General features: G+C 47.5%; 1 protein-coding gene across 1 annotated transcript in view; it reads left to right on the top strand.

Moving 5' to 3' along the window:
• CLDN15 (claudin 15) overlaps window positions 1-22454 on the top strand; it is a 190582-nt gene extending 168128 nt beyond the window's left edge. Inside the window, exons 3-5 of the mRNA XM_069643268.1 lie at window positions 4281-4362; window positions 9561-9671; window positions 17568-22454. Of these exons, the coding sequence (XP_069499369.1) occupies window positions 4281-4362; window positions 9561-9671; window positions 17568-17691 (317 nt within the window). The 3' untranslated portion in view covers window positions 17692-22454. The remainder of the gene's footprint in view (window positions 1-4280; window positions 4363-9560; window positions 9672-17567) is intronic.
• The last annotated feature ends 311 nt before the right edge of the window (window positions 22455-22765 follow it).

The raw sequence follows: 22765 nt of genomic DNA on the forward strand, positions 1-22765 counted from the left end.
AATCCTCACAAGAGGTACGTGGAGTATGAAAATGAGCTGTTTCATGCCCTCATAATGGCTCTCTCAAATGCTTATTATCACTGCAGAGACTCAGAGTGTTCAAAGATTCCTGTAGGCTTCTTAGAAAGTTTCTGAGAAGTCTAATCAAGGTCTCTGCAGAGTCCTCAAAGGGTTCTACAGGATTTCTTCTTTGGAATCCTCACATGGTCCCACAAGGCTTTTGTCGAGTCCGAGAAGCTGTGCTGAGCCTTATGCATGATTTACATAGGATCTACGTAAGTCTCTGTACAGCCATCACATCACTACTGTAAAGTCTTCTTCACTGGGCTCAGCAGGAACCACAAAAGTCTCTGTTGAGTCCTCGCAATGCTCTCACGCCATTCTGTAGAGTCACTCCATAAGGTCCTCACACTGTTAGAGTATACTCATCATGCGTCTCTTTAGGGAACACCCAGAGCAGAGCTAGAGTGCCCAGAGGAGCTCTGTGACGTGGTTAGATGAGGTCCGGAGCAGTATCTGAAAACATTTCTAGGGATACAAGGAAGGCTATAGTTTTCCGCTAGTCGCTGATTCATGCGGCCATTTTATTTCTCTGTTTTTCAGAGTGATGTGCTTCAAGGTTCCTTCTCTTCTTTCTGTAAATCTTTGAGCTCACTCTGCCCTAGTGCGTTGTTGTCGCCATGTGCTGTATTTGTCAACTGCATATTGGGAGCCACTGCAAGTTAGGGATACACTACATCTGCCACATCCCCCAACAATTCTCTCTTATCTCAGGATACCTGTTTCTTTCACCTCTGTACACATGTTGGCCTTTTGCTTGCCTTCTTATGATCATGCCCTCATTACAAATGACCCCCAGGATTGCACTGGATTAACTACTTCTTGATGCTCTTCACTGAAAGATAGGCCTTTGTGTCTTTGATTCAATGGGCTTACAGCTAAGAGCAAATATAAGTTATTATGTATAGACTCTATGGGTGGGACAAAGACTGATATGCAAGTGGCTTTTTCTCCTCTGTGAACGGTACAGTGAGCTAAAACTGTGGTTGTAGACCCTCCTGAGTGGGCACCTTCCCTTAGAACAGTTATTTGTCGCTGTTTGTTCTCGGTAGAGGGGCTCTCAGAACATTTTGTGCATTTTTAGGAACTTTGGATTTCATCCTGAGTTACCCAGGGCAATCCATACGTGGACCCCTTGCTCACTGTGCCTTAGAGAGGCTCAGCTTTACCTCACTGATGAGGCCCGACTAGACCAAAACACTTGTCTGGAGTTGCTGTTGGTACTCTTGTTCAGAGGAGAATTGCCTAGCATTTCGTTACTCGGCTGCCCTTGTGGGTGGGACAAAGACTGATGTGCAAATGGATATTCCTCCTCTGTGAAAGCAAAAACATGGTTGTAGACGCTCCCGAGTGGGGCACCTTCCCATAGAACAGGTTATTTGTTCTCAGTAGAGGGGCTCCCAGACCTTTTTAAGTTTAAACTCTGGTCTGTAAAGTTGAATATCTTCAATCTTTGGCTCTTTAGGCGTTTTGGACTACAACTCCCATAATCCCTACCTCTATAGTCAATACTGAGGCATCATGGGAGTCAGGGTCCAAAACATCTGGGGAGCCGCAGCCTGCAGACTCTGGATAGTGCCTGGGAGACCAGGCAAGGCAGCACTGCAGAGAAGAGAAGGTACTGCAAAGATCACAGTCCTGCCTCCACCATCTGTACTGTAGTCAGGTGTGCAAATTAAATCCTACCATCCAGAGCTCCACTAGCAATCAAGGGGTACTTAGGGCCCGATTCATGGAATTGTTTGCACGGTTCAAATTGATTTTGCACTGATGAAAAGTGACCTGGCACTGCTGACACAAAGCCTGATTCATGGAACTGTGCAAATGTATTACTGCCATGCAACGTTCATTTTGTAATGCAAAAATGACTTTGCACTGAGAAAATACACTTTGCACAGTTCCATGAATCAGGCTTTGTGTCAGCAGTGCCAGGTCACTTTTCAGCAGTGCAAAGACACTTTGAACCTTACAAAAAATGCCATGAATCGGGCCCTAAGAATTCAATGTTCACCTGCGACCACACAAACGCAAACTGCACATGTAAGGGGATTCAAAACAAATCCTATATGTGCCATTCACCAGAAAAGGGTTTGTAAAGGCAAAAAGTAAAAACACATTTGAAAAAAAAAACGTTTTTACCTAAAAGTGTGGTCCAACTGTGGGGGAGTGAACCACCTTTGGGGAAAATGGTTTAGAGATGTGACCTTTGATCCTGTCATGAGTGACAGATTAGTACAGGAATAAATACTCTGATGAACACATGGGAACTGGACTTGGGCAGGGCAGCTTGGTACCTTTTTGCCACCTTTGCCTTGCCAGCCATTGCCATGCGTCTAAGCCAAAGGTCTTCAAACTGTGCGGTTGCCCCCCCGGGTGGGGCCCGAAAGATACCCGGGGGGCGGATGGGGTGAGGCTCTTTAAAAGGGATTACAATTACTGCTTTTAATAGAAAATGCAAGCATTTACTCGAAAATGTAAGCAGTTATAAATTGTGGGGATTCCCAAAAACTATATTTTTACTCAAGGGGGTCTCAGTTTAAAAAGGTTTGAATACCACTGCTCTAGAAAGACCTGTTTTGCATGAGCTCCTGGAGACTGCCCCTTGGGGGTAGCGGTGTGCCATATAAATCAACATAACGTATGCAAAGTGCACACCGCGCCGCATGCATAACCGCATGTTTTTGTGTGCTAACTCTCCAATGTCCAAGCAGCATCCATATTTTTGCACATTTAGGCATGTGCCGATGAATGCTTTGTGAATATGTCTCAATGTACCCTACGGGCATGGCGGCATGGGGCCAGGGTTCCAGTCATATTTTCTCTCCCACTACCATACAAATGGTGGAAATAATGGCGTGTTTGGTAGGTCGCCTCTGCAGGGGTGAGGGCCACAGGACATGGCAGCAGGCTGGATGGAGAAGCCTTGAAGGACCCCTGGTTTAGAGTTCTGGGAAGTTGAGTCTCCGGTATTTCATGCATGGGGATGTTGTACACTCATTGGTCAATTCAAGTCTGATGTAACCGCCCAAGTGACCGCTCCTCCCATCCCCTCTCTTGTTTCATTGGACAAGATGATGGAGTTTGGTTTCTGGACCGGGCGAGCCGAACCTTTAAAGCGTAAGGCTTTGCAGCTCTTGGCTCTGCATAGGTACAGATGTCTAAAATCTTTGGCTCTCAAGATGTGTTGGACTATGGGCCTCATTCCGAGGTTGGAGGTAGCCATGGTGCTATTAGCACCATGGCTACCCCCTTACTGCATACCGGGTCCGGTTTCCCTGAATGGGGAATTACCGGGCCATTCCAACCTTGGAGGACCCGGTATTTCCCCATTCAGGGAACCCATCCCCATTCCCATTCGAGTCCCCATAGGGCTCTATGGGAATGGGGAGGGAGCTAACAACGGGCCTGTTAATAACAAGCCCGTTGTTAGCCTGCTGGTCCTTTAGCAGCTCCCACTAAGGGCGCCTGGTAAAACCAGCCGCCCTAAGTGGCACCCGCTAAAGGACGTCGTAATGCGGCGGTGAAGGGTTAACGGCACCGGCACCCTTACCGGTGCCGTTAACCCCTTACCATCAACCTCGGAATGAGGCCCTATGTCTCCCATGCTCCGTCGCCAACGACTATGATGGCTATTGTTGATGGGAGTTGGACTTCAAAACATCTGGCGAACCAAAGGCTACAGGCTACAGCCATAGGAGGATCCTGGTGCAGGGCTATAGCTGCAAACCCCAAACCAAATGCATTCAAGCAATGGGAATAATTCCCTCCCAGGAGCCCTGACCCCTTCCCTTGGCAACCCCTAAGGAAATGTCTAGCACTGTTATATTGTGTTGTTAGACAACATTACTTGAAATTGGATGGGAAATTATTTAAATAAAAAATAAACTTTAAATACTTTCCCACATATGTAATCAATATATGAAGGAATCGGAAAGAAAAGGGTTCTAAATGAAATATAATGATTATTCACTTTTTATGAATAGTCATATTACTTAAGTACAGTTGTGTGTGGGATTAATGCTGTAAGACCTTGCCGACAGTACTCTATAATGAGCAGGCCTGCAAGTCCCAATGTCTTCTGCTGGTTAGTCTTTCCTCGATTTCATGGTTTGGTAGAAGTGGGTTGAACCACAGTCACTCCCCTTGGGCCAGTCTCCTTTAAGGCGTGAACATCCTCCCAGCAAGCGGGACCTATCTGACCTGATGTCTTTCCTCCGCAGGTCTCTGTGCTGGAGTTGCCATCTCCTGGTATGCCTTTAACATCACTAAGGAGTTCTTCGACCCGCTCTACCCCGGAACAAAGTAAGTCTCTTCATTTGAAAAAGCTGTGAATGGGAATACCTAGAACTGAAAAGGGGCATTGTGACAAAATGACTATTGTCTCACAGGAGCACAGGGATGGCTATACTCAGCTACACACTACTAGTAGAGCAGCAGTGATCACAATTATAAAGGTGAAATTGACACAACATAAACAGTATACCTGATTTGCCTTAGGGTAGGGTGGGCCGAGGGCCAAGGGCACAAAACCTAAGACTGTGCTCCAAAAACACGAAGATTCAACCTTCTAAAACCAAGAGATTCTATCTAAAAAAAACCTTAGTTAGCAAATCAAAAGAGATAGAGATAGCACTTCATAAACTGTGGGATTTCACCAGCACTTAGAAACCCTGAGATTCATCTTCTGAAACCATGAGTTCTACCAAAGAAACCTTCAGATACCCTCACGACAACACGATAGAGATTCATTGTCCGAAACTCTAAGATTTCTCATCAGAAACCTTGACATTTTACCTCTGAAAAGCCTGAGATTCTATCTCCGAAACCCTGAGATAGCACCTTAGAAGTCATGAGATAGCACCTCAGAGACTGGGATTTCTCATCAGTAAACCTGGGTTTATGCACCTGTAATGCTGTGATTTCACCCCAGAAACAGGAAGATACAACTCAAGAAATCCTGAAACAGCACCTCAGAGATTCCTTGTGAAAAACCTTGATATTTCACCTCAGAAACCTTGCGATTGCTCAGAAACCTTGCGATTGCTCAGAAACCTTGCGATTGCTCAGAAACCTTGCGATTGTTCAACAGAAACTCTGTGAAGCTTAATCTGAAGACCATAGATTCAACCTCAGAAATCCTGAGATTGTACCTCAGAAACCCAGAATCTCAAGATAGCACTTTAGGAACTGTGTGATTTCTCAACAAAACCCTTAGATTCCTTCATTGCAAACCCTGAGATTCAATCTCAGAACCCCTGAAATAGCACCGCCAAAATCCCAGACACAGCACCTCAGAAACCGCAAGGATTCTCATCAGAAACCGTGAGATCCCTCATTAGAACCCCAGACATCCCACAGCAGAAACCCTGTTATGCCACATCAGAAACCCTGAGATGCCTAATCAGAAACAGAGAGATTCTTCCTGTAAAAAACCTGAGATTCTACCATCTTGATGTTTAGGTTGTGCAAGGGTTTGCTCAAGGGAGACTATTCCTGTTTTACTTTAAGGAGAAGCCATCCTAGCTTTGGTTACAGATGATGTGGCCTAAGACAGACCACCCCCTTAGATCCCTTTATTATCTACTTAATGGAATTTCTAGGAAACCAGGGGAGTGGTTGCAAGTATGTTTCCATTTTGCTCCAAAGTTGAAACTTTCCCATATAGACTGATACATAATGTATTTACGTGTCGGTCTGGTGTTGTTCCTGTTCGGCTTCCTGCTGGCAGAAGTAAGCAAGCCACATTATTCTTCCATTGGAATCTTCGCATTCCTGTGACTGGAGATTATTTTCTTATAAACTGACACCTACTCTTGCTTTCATGTCTGCATGGAGGGTCAGTGGAATTCTGGCTCCATTTACTGTGTTTTCCAAGGCATGTGGATATTGTCCAGATGCATCTAGGTTGTTGTAGTAGGATCATTTCACATCTCTACAGTAATCAGTCAATTTCATTGTCAGTGTTGTTTCCTAATCCTATCATGCCATACTGTCAATTCTGGCCACGGCGTTTATTGCGTTCACAGTTCCACAGGCTTTAGGCACACTATGTAATTATTTGATGCTCCAGTGTTAGAGTAAAGCCACTGTATTATATGTAAGGTGCAAGATTAGACTGGGACGAGAAGTAGTTCCCATTACCGAAGGAAAGTGGCCCACATTTGCAAATATCATTTTATGAGTTTTCACAGCAAACTCGTTGATCAGTACGTGGGGTTGGGGGAGTGGTGACACATCTTCGGGAACACTTCTGACAAATGGTGCATTTAGAACGCCGTTCGGGCCATCACATTGGTCAGAACTAGTTACTGCAGAGGTCCTTGAGTAACTGAACCACATTGAAGCAAAACACGTTCCCCCAATGATCTCTTAGCCCAGCCCTTCAGTCCCAGTTGTTTTGGACAACCATTTCCATCAGCCCTCGATGACATAGTCAGTGGAGAGGGATCATGGGCGTAGTAGCCCAAAACATCTGGAGAGCCACAGGTTGACGTCGAGGTCCAAAAAATCTGGAGAGCCGCAAGTTGCAGACGCCTGCCTTATAGGGCAGTGGAAGCCTCGTAAGGTTTTTTCATGAGTCTCATTCCTTTCCCCGTCTCCTTTTATTTTACATTGTAGTTTTTCAAGCAGGATTAATGCACAATCCACAAGAGACAAGACGGCCATACAGAAATCGTAAGGACAAATAAACAATGGGACCAGTCACAATATCGAAAGTGGCGAATATACTACTGCCCCGAGGTCAAATCATGCTTAGAATATGAAGGGAAAAGCAGACATAGGCCACAACTCGCATCTTGATAGCCTCTGCCTAGGAAACGCTATTAAACTTTAAGAAAAGCCTGACCTTGCTTCTCATAACTTCAAAGACTTGCAAGGAAAGCAGATTCCAACTATCAAAATATATAATTGGTGATGTACTTTACACGTGGATGATCCAATGTTGGAATAAACTCAAAAGCTAGTAAAGGAGGTTTGGGGGGTCTAGAGAGCCTTTTCCTGGCCCTCGCGGAATTAAAGGCCCTGTTGAACACCCTCAGGAGAGTATTGTAGTGACTTGCCAGTTCCAAGGAAAGGTCAGGTGGGCTTTGAGTGCCTAGAACTGGCTTCTAGGTGCAAGGGGAAAATGTTGGGGAGACAGTACGTTCATATGGGTAAGGGATGCAGGGGTGCTGGCAGATGTGACTGCAGGCTGCTGCATCTCCTCCTTCTGTGGGTGTCCTTGTGAGGTCCCATGGGTGCTGCCAGGTAATGCAGGTCGCTACAGGGTGCCAGGGTGTACCAGGGACTGGGAAATAGACCTGACTGATGCCAGAGAAATGCAGCCATCATAGGTGGGGGGGGCTATGGAAATGTACCCTGGACTCTCTATGACAGCATGTGCAGCCTGAGGTCAGCTCGAGCTACACTCTGATGCAGATCTCCCTTTACACAACCTCACTGGGCTCTTAGCAAGATAAGGTGTAGAATTCTGGGGGGTGGGGGGGCGGAGGGGGGCGGTCAGTGGCGGGGAGGTGCACCACCTAGCAATAATTGTAATGGACTGTGAGGTCTTACTATCTCTCACAGTGAGAGTGGGGTCACGCCCCAAACACCAGGATCCACTGAAGGCAAATGACAAACAAAATGGCTGCAGAGAGCTACTGTTGAGTACGAGACTAAGTGCAACAGGAAACTGAGGCTCCCCAACGACAAGAGCCCGCATTTCAACTAAACCAGCAGGGGAGCCCATCCAAAATGGCGCCTCCATCCATCAGAGCACTCTCCAAAGAAAGCAAAGGGGCTGGCAGTCATGAGAGGGAGAGGATGGGGCTGCCAGGAAGTCCCTCCTCTGCATCTGTCAGTTTCTCTCTATGGCGTCTCGTAGGGTGTTTGGACTGGGTGTCAGCAAGAGAATGTCTGGGTTGACCAGGAAGTAGGCACGGGTCTCCTGCTGGGCGTGGATCTGCTCCGCCCTCGATGGGTTTAACTCATAAACTGCCGTCTGGCTGCTCCTCCTATTCAGTCCCAGTGTCCCCATTTCCCAGACAGTTTCAATAACCCATAAACATGTTTTCAACCCAGATTAGGGTTGTTCAGGGCCACCCACTCAGGTCGGACGGGATGCAATGGGGAGGCCTTGAAAGGAACCCCCCCAAGCTCGGAGGCGTAGCCAGGATTGTCTAACAAGTCGGGCCTGACGCTAATGTAGTTGGGTCCACAGCAGTGACATGAACATCTGTAAATGCCCAGAGTGGGCATCTCCAGATTGTGGGTGGGCCTTGCCCGTTTAGGCCCTACCCCGACTACCCCTCTGCACAGGCTCAAGCTCTGCTGGCTATTCTTAAACCTGAGCTATGGTCATGCTTATAAGAATCACACTTTTAACTCAGTGTGGGGGGGTGCTCTCTTCACGAGAGTGCAACAGAACGTGAAAGGGGGAGGCTTTGCAAGGCAGAACTCACCCAATCCCACGGCGAAGGCATTTCTCAGACCTGATGCGGTCTGCACTGAAATACAGACAGTGAATCCCAGGAGACTCAGTTCTGACTCTCCACAGCTGGAACCTCTGCTCCCTTGTAAAGGCCTGTCACAGATGCGGAAATGAGACTGATGGCTCCCACACGTCACTGCATATTTTGCCTTGTGCATGCATACACTTTAGAGAAGACCTCCGCGTCTGTAGGCCCAGTCCAGTAGGGTCATCCTGCAACCATAGCTCTTAAGATTCCTGTGGCCATGTGTGAGTAGGCTAGTCAGTCCTGTTTTTGCTTGCTATTCTGAGACTTGTAGTTTTCTTAAATTTCAAACGGGAAAGAAAAAAACTACAAGTCACAGAAGCCCAAGGGAACAACATCAGGACTGGATTGCCTTCTCATGCATTTCCACGGGTAACTTGAGAGCTCTGCGCTGTATAGTTTCAACCAAAACACACAAGGGGAAAAAGTACAATAACGCATGGGCGGTGTAGCCACAGCCCTTCTGCAGGCGTTTTCTTACAATTCTTTGTGAATACATCTTCACAGAAGCAGGACCATCCATGGGATCACGTGGGGCAAATAAACTGCCCACCACTACAGCCCTTTAACAATTTCTTCCCCATGCAAGTGGCTCGCTGTGGTGTCTGTTGCCCCCTGAAGAATGGGTCCATGGGGACCCAAGAGGACAGGGATTATTAGTGTCCATGAGCACAGCTGCAACCTTATTCCCATTGAAACAATTTGAGTGCAGTCAATGTGTGTTCTGGGGTTCCTGATGAAGTAGATCACAGAAACCTTCAATCTACAGGGGAGTCCAGCATTGGAGAACCCCACGGATCCGCTGCTGTTGGTATTTGTGCTGTAACAAAGTATGTATTATCTGGCTTCAGGTGGCGTTTTCCTTAAAAGACTTATGGTGAAGTATATGCTAGCAGGCTTTTGCATGTTGCTGTGAACAGGACCAGCAGGCATGGCCATTGGTGCTTCGGGCATATAGCGTTGACCACTAACATGCATTAATACCATCTCCTTGGCTTGCAGGTATGAAATCGGGCCGGCGCTTTACCTCGGCTGGGCGGGATCGCTCCTGGATGTCGTGGGTGGAAGTTTCATGACCTGTTCCTATAGGACCCAGGCTGCGAATGCGAAAAGGTACCAGCTCTCTGGCCATTTCATTGCCATATCCTGTGCCTCGTCCCATTCCCTTGCACCACTGAGATCACGTGTACAGCTATTTGGAACTGGCAACCATGACGCAAGGGGGCGGGGCGGGTCCTGTCCTGTTGAAGACTGTATTGCAAGGAAGGGACAGCCTCCATTGGCACTGAAGCTCCACCTGACAAATGCACACAAATGAGGCGCACCAGAAAAAGAGGTGGAGGCAGTCTTTTCTGCCACTTTTTCCAATCCGCTTCTCCCAGAAAATGACCCCCACTGTCACCCTATGCAGTGGGTAATGCTCCGGGGTGTTCTATGCCCATGTGTGCGAGTAAAGGTTATTTGTGGTGCAGTAACGCATTAGTGGCCTGGCCTTCAGGTTTGCACAAGTAGAGGAGTACTGGCTTCAGATCTCTTTGTTGGTGTGGGGGGCTGGTTTCCCAAGTGGTATCTGGGTTGAAGCAGCAGCCCCCACTCAGCACCCTCTCTGTGGGTGATGGGCAGGGTGGAAGCTCTCTAAATGCGAATGAGTAGAGGAGAGTTAGTATAGCCTTCCCGACCCTGGTGTAGGACGGACTGGGTGAGTGCCCTCCCTCCCCTTCTGCCCTCATCTAGAGTGAATCTCACACTGGGCCTGAGCAGGACAAGAGCTGGGCTGCTCACAGTGTCAACAGGCAGCCTAACTGCAGCACTGAATAAATAGAAGCTGCCTGGGCAGGGGATATCAAATCACACCATTGCTTTATACCCTGCCCCTCTGAGGACGCTTGAGCTCAGGGATAAGCAAACACGACTCGAAATCCTTAGTTGTGACATCTCTGTCCAGTGTAACTAAAATGTCATCTTGTTCTGCACCACCTGTGTCCTTTAGCTGCCAGAGGAAACCAGAGTATCTCTCAAACACGTGCCTGCCTTTTCAGTCGGTGGCTGTGGAACTTGATCAATATATCGAGATTTGATTTTGATTTTTAGTATTTGTAACACACTCAGGACGGACTTAAAGGCGCAGCTGGTACCCAAGAACCATTAACCAAGTAGCATACAAAGAAGTGCTCCCAAACATTAACTTGAGGGAAAAAAGTGGACAAAAGTCCACCCAAGGACCACACATCTACTATTTGAACAGGAAGGTCTTGAGAGCCTTGCGAAACTGCAAAAGCATTTCAGGGGCTCCGATCTCTCCTGGGGTACTATTCCAGAGTCTATCCCAAAGACTGAAAATCTTCTGTCTCCACTAGAAACACACACTGATCGAGGAACACTTACCAACAGCTGGTCATTTGATTGCAGCAACCTAGTTGATTGGTAGTATCACATTTTATTACTTAAGTAATCTGGGGCCAAACCATTTAGACAATTAAAAATCAAACATGGCACTTTGAATTTGATGTAGTCTTCCACCGTCAAGCAGTGCAATGTTCTACGGAGAGGAGAGACATGAGCCGATTTACAAAGATGGTTGACCCAGTAAGCTACTTGTAACTGCAATGACCAATCTCTGTGAAGCAATAATGCCTCTCCCTGGAGGATTATACTCCTATTGGTTGAAAGTGTCTGGAGAAGCAATTCTCTAAAGCTTGGGAAACAGTATTGCATGCACGCACACCAGGTACAGCGATGGGGGTCTTGTATGGCCCACGTGTATACAAATGCATTAATTTACCAATTAGCAGCCTTTTCTTAACTTTTAGTGCATCTTGGCCAATCAGAATACAGGGATTCCGTGCCTTATTTACCTGAAGTTACCTGGAATTCCTGCATCCCCTGGCTTGCGGCGCAGCACATTTGCACTCTGCCTACAGAGCCTGGTTCGTGTTCCTTCCTCGACACTGGTGCCCTCTTTTACCCTGGTAGCTCTGCACATCCTGGGAGTGTCTTCTACAGTTTGGGGGGCTATGCCTGCTCTCCCCGTACCTCAGTCAGGAGCCTATCTCCATGCATCAGCCCCAGCCATGCAGATGCAAGTAACCTCCTCCTGTGGTGGTTTTACTCTGAGAACTGAGTGGAGCCGGGAAGATGTGTGCTATGTAATCTTCCTTCTCTGAGGATCCCTTCCCACACTTAAGAGGGCTAAAGACCTTAGCACCCTTGGGGTTGTGTCCACCATGGGTTAAGTACTTATATGCCTCCCCTGCAGCCCTCGGTCTGGGTTATTAAACCAAGCTTTCTGGGCACCTAACCCTCAGCATTACACAGACGTTACACTTAGACGTGAACACTTACTTGAGCAAAGATGTGTATTACATGATGGACCATGGAGCGATAACTTTATGGATGCCTATATATATGTGTAGGGGATAATATCAGAATTCAGTCATGGAGCAATGCAGACCTCTTCCACTCTGTTGAGCTCATGGATAGCATGTATAATCCCACTGAGCTCACACTAGAGCTAGGAATGAAGCTACACATCTTCCTGGGCGTTGCTATGAGATGGGGGAGGAAACAGTCATTATATGCACCAAATATCGTCCTCCATTGTTTCAGCAACACTTACCTCCAAGAAAACACTGTCAAGGGATTACTTTACAGTCAGTTGTTAAGTTCACACACAATTGCCTGAGACGCAGATGCATTCAAGAAGCAATCAAGGAATACGATGGAATAGAGTCCAAGACAGCGGCTAATATTGATGTCCCCCTTGTAAATATGGATTTCCAAAATCAACCCTCTAGGTGGGCTTTGGGAGGCCAACCTACTATGGTGAACAGGAATTAAGCTAAAGTCTATCAAAACCAAATCAAGGTAGGTAGAAGGGGGGTGAGGCTTAGACATGGGGAGGGGATTGAGAATGGTGTAGGGCTACAATGGGCCTCATTCCGAGTATGGCGGTAAGGGATAGCGGCCACCGGTAACGAGACCAGTGGCGGTGATCCCTTACCGCCATACTCCGAGTTGCCTTTGCGCCCTCGCCCTTAACGCCTGCTTTGAGCAGGTGTTAAAGTCGAGGGTGCAAAGGGGCCTCCAAGCCAATAACGGTGACCGTAATGAACGGTCACCGTTATTTGCATCTTCCCCATTCCCATTGAGCCCTATGGGGGCTCATTTGGGAATGGGGAAGAGCCTTGGTGAATGGGGAATTACCGCCCCGCCCACCTTGGAATGGGGCGGTGATTCCGCCATCCACCAAGGCGCTGCCGGTCCGGGTACGGCGTCAACCAAGGCGTTAATAGCGCCATTGGTTAGCGCCGTACTCGGAATGAGGCCCAATGGGTCTTTACAGAGGAACACCAATAATTCCAGTTAGACCGGTAGGTACAAAAATATACAATTATTTATTAGGCCTTTAAAATACACACTAAGCAATGAGTCCATTCGGCAAATATTGTTACACACTTACTATAAAACATATATACATATTTTTCCTTAGGCAAACATAGAAAGCATTTGATTACATACCTAGTGTTAAACAGGTTAAGTACTCAGATACATAAGGGTCAGTAGACACACTTCAGAGATACACTAAAACAAGTCCGTAGCACTTAGTAAATCCAGATCTAAGATGGTTTGGGGCCTTTTACCCTAAAGTCATCAGTTCCAAAGTTATACTTTTCAGGCAGGTTTACTATGTGATTGGACAATGCGAGTGGTTCTAATTGAAGTGTTCTAAATGTTAAGGAAAGTTCAGGTGAGTAACTCTCTCAATGCTACTACACTAGGGAAGGCCCTGGAGGTGTTCCATGACCAGATCATCATGATCTAAGTCAGGAAAGAGAGAGATAGGGACAAGACTTTACGTCCACATAATCCTATGAAGAATGGGGGGAAGGGAACAGGTGTGTTAACTTACCCTCCTTACTCCAATTTCTCCAGAGACCACTGATGAGGTTCCGGAATCCATTGGGGACACGTTCCTCTGTGCTTGGTCCAGTCGAGGAAAACCCAGGGGTCACGGGTGCAGAGATCACTTTCGGAACACCCCCAGGGAGCAAAGAAGATGGATTTCAACAGAGTCACCGCGATCAGGTGGTGACAGCCAATCTTCCGTAGTGGAATAAAGGAACCAGCCCTGCACAGCTCCCGTTGATGCAAGAAAGCTAAACATACAGGAGAAGGTGTATTGCAGTATGTCCTGAGGATCCCCCAAGTTCCAAGGACGCACTGAGAATGGCGTTGGCTGAAGCGCGGTGGTCCAGGAGAGAGCTGGCCAGTCCATCGGTTGGTCCAGGGACCCTTCTGAAGGCTCAAAAGGCACAGATCCTCGAGCAGAGATTGAGCAAGGTTGTTCCCATTAGTGTTGGGGCCAAAGCACAGAAATGGGTCTTCTTGAGATCAAGCAGAGGAGCCAGGCTTCACTTGAGTTGATGCCGCTTACGTGCAAAGGCCGTCCTCGGATCGTCAGCAGATGCTCTTCTTCGTAGGGGACTTGGCTCAAACGATGATCTGTGGAATGGCTGCAGGAGGTCTCCTTTTATCCAAGATTGGGACTGGAACTTCACCTAGGTCTACCAAGTGTAAGGATCTGCACCATCCAAACCTGCAGTGGCTATCTAAACACGGATAGCCACTGGCCGCACAATCTGCCCAGTAACAGACATTCAGGCACCAGGATGTGGACTCCGACCAGATATGCGAGCTCCCACCTCCAGCCACACACACAAACCCCCCAATAGCCTGCAAAAGCAGCAGCTTTCCCTGGGAACGAGCATTACATATAAGGCCATTAAAGCCCCGAGAGAGCAAGAGGAAGGCCAAAGAACAGTGTGGCCAACGGACAGGCAATCATCTTGTGGCACGGCCATCTTACAGTTAAAAACACAATAGAAAAAGATCTGTTTCAACCAGCCCATCCTCGACACATTGCATTTGTAACCAAAAAGTTTTTTTTTAAAAAGCGTTATAAAGAAACCAAGTATCCTAACCGCACTTCACAGTGATGAGTGCAGTTGTAAAAATACGAGAAATCCATAAACAGAGACAGAGCTCATGTTCGGCTCACCGTACGGGAAACGGGACGTGCAAAAGCCTTAATCCGCTTCCTTCCTCTCCACTCTATACATACTTCAGCATTTGCTCCGGGATACATTTTCATGCTGGCACAAATGCTGGCGATTCGTATGGAGTCCCCCGGCTAAAAGCAGACGGACTCCGTTGGAATCCATTGCAAACGCTCGCTGCAATGCATATGTGGCAGGCGGTTCTTACGCAATTTGCATGCCGGAGTGCAAAAAGGCAGCTTACAAGCATGTGTGCTGCCTTTTTTGCTCTCCCCTTTTGTACTCCACCATGCAAACGAGGGAACCTTGTTGGAGAGGACCTGACCTATTCACGAAGTGAGCGCCTGCAGGGTTGTGGGCGCGTTTATCCTATCTGGTTTTGGCACATAGTGTGGCACTTTGCACCACCGTGTAGCAAAAGCAATCCTACAGAGCGACCAGAGAAGCAAAGGAATGTTAAGAAGCAGCACATCCAGTTGGCATGGCAACTGGCAATGCAGGTGGCGGGCATTGGCTGAAGCACTGATAGTTATTGCTGGTGTGTTTCTGCCATTTAAACCAATGACTCAATGAATGTCAATCATATGTCATGCTCTGTTTATTGACCACTGTATATATATGTATATATTATAAACCTGTACGAAGTATGCAACACACAGATACTTCTCCACTCTGTAACCAAATTCTTAAGCGCCCTTCTACCTCAGGGTTTGGAGCGCCATACAAATAAATAAATAAATAAATAAATAAATAAATAAATAAGTTAGGATGTAGGGAGGGGTCTGTTCCCCTGTGAAAAACATACATGTACAGCACACAACAGTCTAGGGACTGGCCCCTGGATGTGTACACACATGCCCTACCTGCCTGCTGAGTCGGCACTTTCAAAGACGTAGCAAACTAGTACCGCAACCACTGCTCTTCTAACCGGGGAAGTGTCAATTACTCAACCGGAGGCAGTGGAAGTGTACCGGAAAAAGGGCACAGAACCGTCTCCCAGAATGTCCTTCCCAGTGTGCTTGTGCATCAGTGGCTCCAATGCTCCGTCCTCCTCTCACCCCCTGTGTGTGTGTATCTGTCCCTCTGGACTGTGTGGCATTCCATGTGCTATGGTCCACACGCATCTCTGGCTGCACTTTACCAGCAAACAGAGGGCTCTTTGCTTAACTTTCATGGCAGAACGCCCTGAGTCTTACCTGTGCACGGAGGATGCAAAGCTAGGTCAGGCAGGGAACTAGGCCTGTGCAGTGGTGTGACAAGGCTCCATCCACATCCCTGTCCATGAGGAGGAGGTGAGGGTGGACAGACTGGAGTTATCCCAGGGGAGCCATCCTCAGGAAGGGTGCATGAGAACTGCAGCCCTCACAGCCTGGCACCTGGGTACAGGGATCCATGGCTGCCCGGCTGGTAGGACCTACATGACCGAGGGTACCCTGTGTGCGTGTGTGTGTGTGTGTGATCCAGTGCCAGAGCCCATGGTTGAGGTTGCTGTGAAGACTGCGCTAGGATCTAAGATGAGTGCCTGCACATTCCAGCATTTTTATGCAGACTTACCTTGAAATCAAAGTAGGGGCAAGAGTGTGGGGATGTGAATGGAAGTAATTGTATGGCCAACGCGTAAGTCCAGAAGTGTTGTAAAGGAAGTAATGGTGGGTCCTTGATGTAGGCACAGGCCTACAAGGATTGTGCTATAATTATTGTTTTAACTCTGAAACCATGCCTGGTTCATTCATGTGTGCTGCTTGCTAGCACCCACCCTCCTAAGCTCACCCTCACCTGCCTACTCCCACCCACCCACTCATCGACACTAGCTTTCCCCCACCTGTCCCCGCCAACCCATAACCAATGTCACGTCTGCTAAGCTCTACCAGCCCACCACTGCTGCTTAAACCCACCTTTGATTGCCCCTACTTTCCTAACTCACATCGGTCTGTCCTCGGCCACCCATCCTGGCTTCACCCTGCATATCCCCACGCTATGAAAGCCTAGGGGAGGGACCCAAAGTGCAAAGCAAAAGGCCTTCTGGGGCCTTGGGCCTCAATACCTTCAACTCTCTCTTCCTAAATATCTTCCCTCTCAAGCTCTTCGCTGATCTGCCTCCAACTCCCTCAGGGTCAGCCGCTTCTCCAATAAACGAGTTGGTGGTAGATCTCTCTCTTCGGCTGGGGCTCCCTCTGGAACAGCCTCCCTGCAACTTGAGGAGAACCATCATCGGTTCCGGAAGCACCTTAAAGCCTTCCTCTTTGCTTCTGCTTTCTCTCCCCCTCTCCAATGCTGAAGTCCTGACTGATACTGATACTGCACTGGTTACCTGGTCACCCATCTGATCTCGGGCCCAAGCCCTGCCAGTTGCACGCATGCACTGCCTCCCTGGCAACCCCTGCACCTTGGGACTGTTTTCTGTATCCCTACACTGCCCCACCAGCACTTAAGTCTGCACACACCCTGCACTTGCCACCAGCTGGCCGCTCTTTTATTTATCTTGTTATTTCATTATCCCGTGTACTGCACTTTGCCCTCCCGCTGCAATTCCCTGCACTTTCCTTTTCCCCCTTCCCTTGAACGTTCCGAATGGCACCTGGCCTAGTAAGATCATTGTCTGTCTTCCCTCTGTTCCCCCTCCCTTGCCTCATCGTGCCTTGAAACACTTGTGTATGGGCGCGTTATAAATGCCATATCATATCATATATCAGCTACTCTCGGAAGGAGGTCAAGTAAAGGTTGTGTACATTTGCAGTTGTAGGTTCCTAGAGTGTGTCAGTGCTTTCAGAATGAGTGTGGCATATAACGCTGAAGTGTTACACCTAATTGGCTGCTTGTGGCTGGGGTCTTCCCCCAATGATAATGACCAAAGTGTCTGCTCATTTACCTTTGGTGTTGAGGACATTCCCGGTTGAGTATCTTTTAGAAAAACAGTGGTTAACGGTGCATTTCTTCTCTGCTCTTTCCATAGTTACAACTACAAATACCAGGCGCCCAAGGCCTCAACCGCAGCCGTTCCAGCTACGCAAGTGGCTCTACCACGGTACGACTCCAACACAAGCATATGCAAATACGGGAAGAACGCCTACGTCTAACAGGGAGAAGGCGGGCGACGCGTCGCAACTTCCTGCACGGTGGAAAGCGCCAACATGGACTGGTTGGTCTGAACATTAGGACATTTCCCAGTATGCTGGTGCCCCTGAAAAGGGCAGGAGGGTTGGCACAGAGACATTGGCACTGAAAACTGATCCTGTGCTTGCCCCATCTACCTTCCAGCAGCATCAGCCTGAAAGGAAAGCTCCTGGCCAGACTGCCTTAAGGGATTCCCGCCCTACGCTGTGGACGTCAAGACGCCTGGCACAGAATATCTCTTCAGAAAGGACTGGCTCTCAAGGCCTTGCTTATCTAGACCATTGCTCCCATGTACTCTTCGCATGTCCTCAGCGGTTGGGAGCGACTTCTGAAACAATCATTCTATTGGCTGGCTTACCCAAGTGTCCGCCTCTTCCTTTATGACCCGGATACAGTTCAACAACCGTGGCCAATAAGGATGTGTTATAACTGGAAATGACCAAGGAACTGCTCTCTCTCTCATCAATGTGCTTTATAAAACAGTGTTGGGATTGTATAAGCGCTGGATCGACCGGCCATGTGAATATTTATTTTTCGCCCCCATACACCACAGCTTTGAATTGCTGCGTCTTCCTGAGGCTTACTCTCTGGATCACGTGCATTTGATACAACAGACTAAAAACAAGATGGACTCCTAGATGCGCCTTCAGGACAACAAAGCTCCCTTCTGCAGATGTAGGAGCTCTCATATCTGGTGCGTGCACATGCGCAGTTCACACCAATCCTGCCACCTTCTGTTAACTCATCGCAGATAAGAATTGTGCCCTCGGAGCCTTTGCCTCTCATGCGTTACTCTCTTCCTTCGGGCTTAGGGTGGCTGCTTCCTGATTGCTTTATGAACCGGGGCTAGTAAATGGCACCAGTTAGCGATAACAAGCAGCCATTTAGACTTTCATCCCTTGTAACTCATGATGGCCCACGTCGTCCGGTATCATCTATCAACTAGTCAGAATCCATTTTTGAGAAAGAAATCTCAAACACATATGGTGAAGGGTAATGGGGTTTGATCTAAATCAGGGTTGTCCAACTGTAGGCCTTGAGGGCCGGAATCCTGAGCGGCTTTCTGGATATCCCTCATTAATATTCATGAGGAGAAATGTGCATACATTTAGAATCATTGTATGCAAATTTACCTCACGAATGTTAATAAGGGGTATGCTAAAAGCCCAGCATGTATCCGGCTCATCGAGGCAGAGAGTTGGACAATCCTGATCTGCATCTGTGAGGAGGGGCAAGGTTGGGGGGTTGCCTTCTCAATAATTTAAGGGGCTTTTAAGGAGATTGTAATACGAAGGACTCACCCTTATGCGGTCGAATTCTTACCATACAACTATCTGGTCAATATATGTTAAAAACATAGAAATGAGGTGCCATGTCAGCAGCTGGTGCAATCAATTTTCCACAAATTCAGAGAACCCTAAAAATCGCAACATGTTCTTCACCCTAGGCCCTCCAAATCCCCTGCAGAGGAAACACTGTGCCATGGGGTAGACAGTGCACAGATAGGAGAGTTTTGAATTATTCCATGGCCATGTCACTAGCCACAGTTAGGTAGCCACACGGCAACATGAAAGCAATGAGCATAAGCAGAATGAGAGAGACATCTGTGAGGAGATAAGAAGCAGCCCACATTTCGGGTAGGGAGCAGACAGGACGTAAGGAGAAGAGAAAGTGGTATTATACTCCTCTTAACACCACAACATGTTGATGGGCTGGGGACTCCGACGGGATGTTTGGAGAAGGCAATTTAGGTAAGGGATTACTTAAGATGAAGCCTAGAAAGTGGTGCATTGTGGCATCTCCACGGCACGACAGGTAACTGTCATGGATTGGCCATCAGTGTGGCCAAGAGTGGGTAGACTACTGCCATGATGTTCTGCATAGCCTGGGATGTTAGGACTCTGTGCCATCTCATATCTGGTGTGTCTACACTGGAGAGATGGCCTGATCTGTTGGAAGATGGCAGAAGGGAGGTTTGTCTGGGCATGGATTGCCACGCCAGACTACTCTGATACGTTACTCACATAACCACACTTACGAGGAATTTGGAGAATGCTTTGATTTTCTGGTAGGCCAGACCACCTATGGGAAGTTTATATATGATGTTACTGCCTTCTCCAAAATGGGTAGCTCCACTGTCATCAAGGTCTTGCTGCCATAGATAATGTACTGTGACCCTTCTGACACTGTTTTACTCCCCTTACCTATTGCCACCATCACTCCACTCCAGTTCTCCACCTGCTAGTCACCCTGACCCTTTCTCCATTTCTGCTCCCCCCGCTTTTGGCTTGCCAATCCCGTTCTCCTTTTTTCACCCTTTCTTCTCGCGTCTCCAGCGGGGGTCTTCCAGTCTGCTCAACACACATCCGTTCTGCCCATCCAAATGTGCGTCTTCTCTGTCCCTCATCATGTCTGCTTTTTCTGCACTTCCCTGGGTGTCCTTTCATCGGGGACACCCAACTGAACCCCATTTTTTGATGTTATTTTTCTCCTGGGTGACACCTCCATAAACCTTGTTGATTTCCCATAGCCCTCCTTTCTGCCACTCCCCCTGCATCCCGCTGCTTAGCCCTAGCCTGATCCTATTCGTCCCTATGGAGGCATGGTAACGTGAACCACGAACGCGCGGCAGTGGAAAAGCATGACTTACTCCCAACTACACATGAGCATCTTTCAGAGCAGGAACTCTGTGCTTTTGGCTTCTCCTCCACCTTCAACCCTGGCTATTAACAGTGGTCTTTGGTTTACAGAGCATAATAAGGGTTGAATTGTAATGATCTTCCAGAAGGAGCACCTTAAGGGTTCACGTGCCAATACGCACAGTATGCCTGTGTGTTCTCAGGAGAAGCTACAAAGCATTTATCAAACGCAGATACCATATTTTCCTAATTATCACAAGGCTAGACCAAGGCAGTAGAAAAAAGTAGTTTATTTTAAGAATTTTGTCTGAATTCTCCAATTGGATCTTCGGGCAAACTGGTTGGCTGTCTCTCCTAGTTGCCTCCGATACCTTCTCAAGCATAACAATGCCAGACCTTAGGTCAGGACAAGAGATGTGAGCATGTAATCATGCAGGGGCCTCTCAGGGCTGTGCAGAACTCCCATCTCCCTTAGCCAGCATGGTCAATGTTGAGGGATCATGAAAGTTGAAGTCCAAAACACCTGGAGAGCCGCAGGTTGCAGACCCTTGCTCTACGCTCTTCATTTGTGAATCGTTTCTTGATTGCTGTCGATGAGCCATGTTTCATATGTAAATATTCAAGCTAGTGTCTGTCGTAAAATTGATTGCGAATGCAGCCTTTTGAACTATCACGCCACATGTGTATTTAATGTATAGATTTGGTAAAACTATTGAAAATCAACAGGAAGATGCTCCAGATGGATTGTGCTTGCTTGTCATGGAATCCATGATATCGGTATATTTTATGATTGATCTCTGATTTATCATAAAGTGATTCACCTGTACTTTTTGAGGTGGGATCCATATTTTTGTTGACTGTTTGCTGATCTCATAACAGTGATTTTGGAAATATGTGTTTTCTGGTCTATATCCCGGTATTGTTTTATATCACAACTGCAATTTTTTCCTTGTTCCTCATGTTATTTTCTATTTCCCAAACTTTCTGTGGAACCACTCCCAAGAAACTCCATGAATTCGAAATCTTGAAAAGAGAAGATGGCTTTGTTACAGAGTGAAGGTCCAGTAACCAAGGCAGGGGACCTAAAGCCAGATTAGGGTTTCAAGAAATGTGGTGAAATCGAGATAATGTCTGTGCCTTTCTGAGCCCCCAGCCTTTTGGGGGTTCCCCCAGTTCTCTAATAGGCCGGTCTATGCCTCACTCATACAGCATGATCAGTTAGGACCTTTCAATCAGAATGCTTCATGCTTTGTAAAGCCGTGGTAGCGAGTTCTGATTTAAAGGCTTATAAGAGAATAGTTTTCCGGCAGCGGCAGAGTAGGCAAATTTGGGCTCTTTGCTCGTTCCAAGCGAACAGGTTCATCTATGTCTGTGTCTAACGCACACTTCGTGGGCACCTGTGTGGCCAGAGACACCACCAATAACCAAGCAACATCTTGGCCATCATGGATGCAATAGCCAACTCTGCAGGGTGCCACACAATTAACCTGCCTCCCTGCAGCCCGTCTTGGCTCCGTGGACCATCCCTGCACATGCGCCCATTTCTGTACAAACCATATTCTTGCCAAGAGGACCATCCCTGTCCTGAAGTTTATGCCTGCTCTGATGTCCATCCTTAGCCTAAAGCCCTTCCCTACTCCAAGGCCCTCTCCTGCTCCTCACCCAAATTGCATTGGTGGTGATAGAGTATAAAACTAGAACATAGCACACGTCAACGCGGGGTGCAGCAAGAAACCATGCGGTGACATTCCACATATGGACCAATCAGAGACCGAGGAGAACTCCAGGGGTTTCACATGTTAATTTCTTGGCACAATATCCTTGTCTTGGCTCAGATTTGTCAGTCTATTTTTGGAAATTATTGCCACTTAACCATGACAAAGAGATTTGGGACATGTAGACTTTGGACACTAAATCTTTGCTTACCGACACAAGCTCCGCCCTTCTGATCCAGTTGCCGCCGGAGTATTTTCCACACTTGTTCACTGTGCACTGTACAAAGTAACTTGATAATTAGTATGAAATGGAAAGGGGGAAAGTAATTGATATATTACAGACTTGAAATAAAATGTTTTATACAAATGAAATGGTGTGCTTGTATCTGCCACGTGTAGCAGAAGGTTTGGAGGTGTGACGCAGTGAAGACAGCGTACGGAAATTGTGGCATGCATGTTAATTCCAGTGAAACCCATCCTGCAGGGGAGGTGTGAGCTCAGGTGAGCGTGTCAACAAGAACAGCCTGGTTCAAAAAAGAAAGTCTGGCACGACAGTAGGGGGCACTCTTCATTTGGAAATGATAGATAGGGCCCTCTTGCCATAACTTGAAGATTGCCTCTGCAATTAATCATCAATGAAACACCAATGATATTTCACATTCCTAACACTTCTATTCCTCCCA

The sequence above is a fragment of the Ambystoma mexicanum genome, chromosome 1p (genome assembly GCF_040938575.1).
Source record: "Ambystoma mexicanum isolate Mex_15411 chromosome 1p, UKY_AmexF1_1, whole genome shotgun sequence".
NCBI lineage: Eukaryota > Metazoa > Chordata > Amphibia > Caudata > Ambystomatidae > Ambystoma > Ambystoma mexicanum.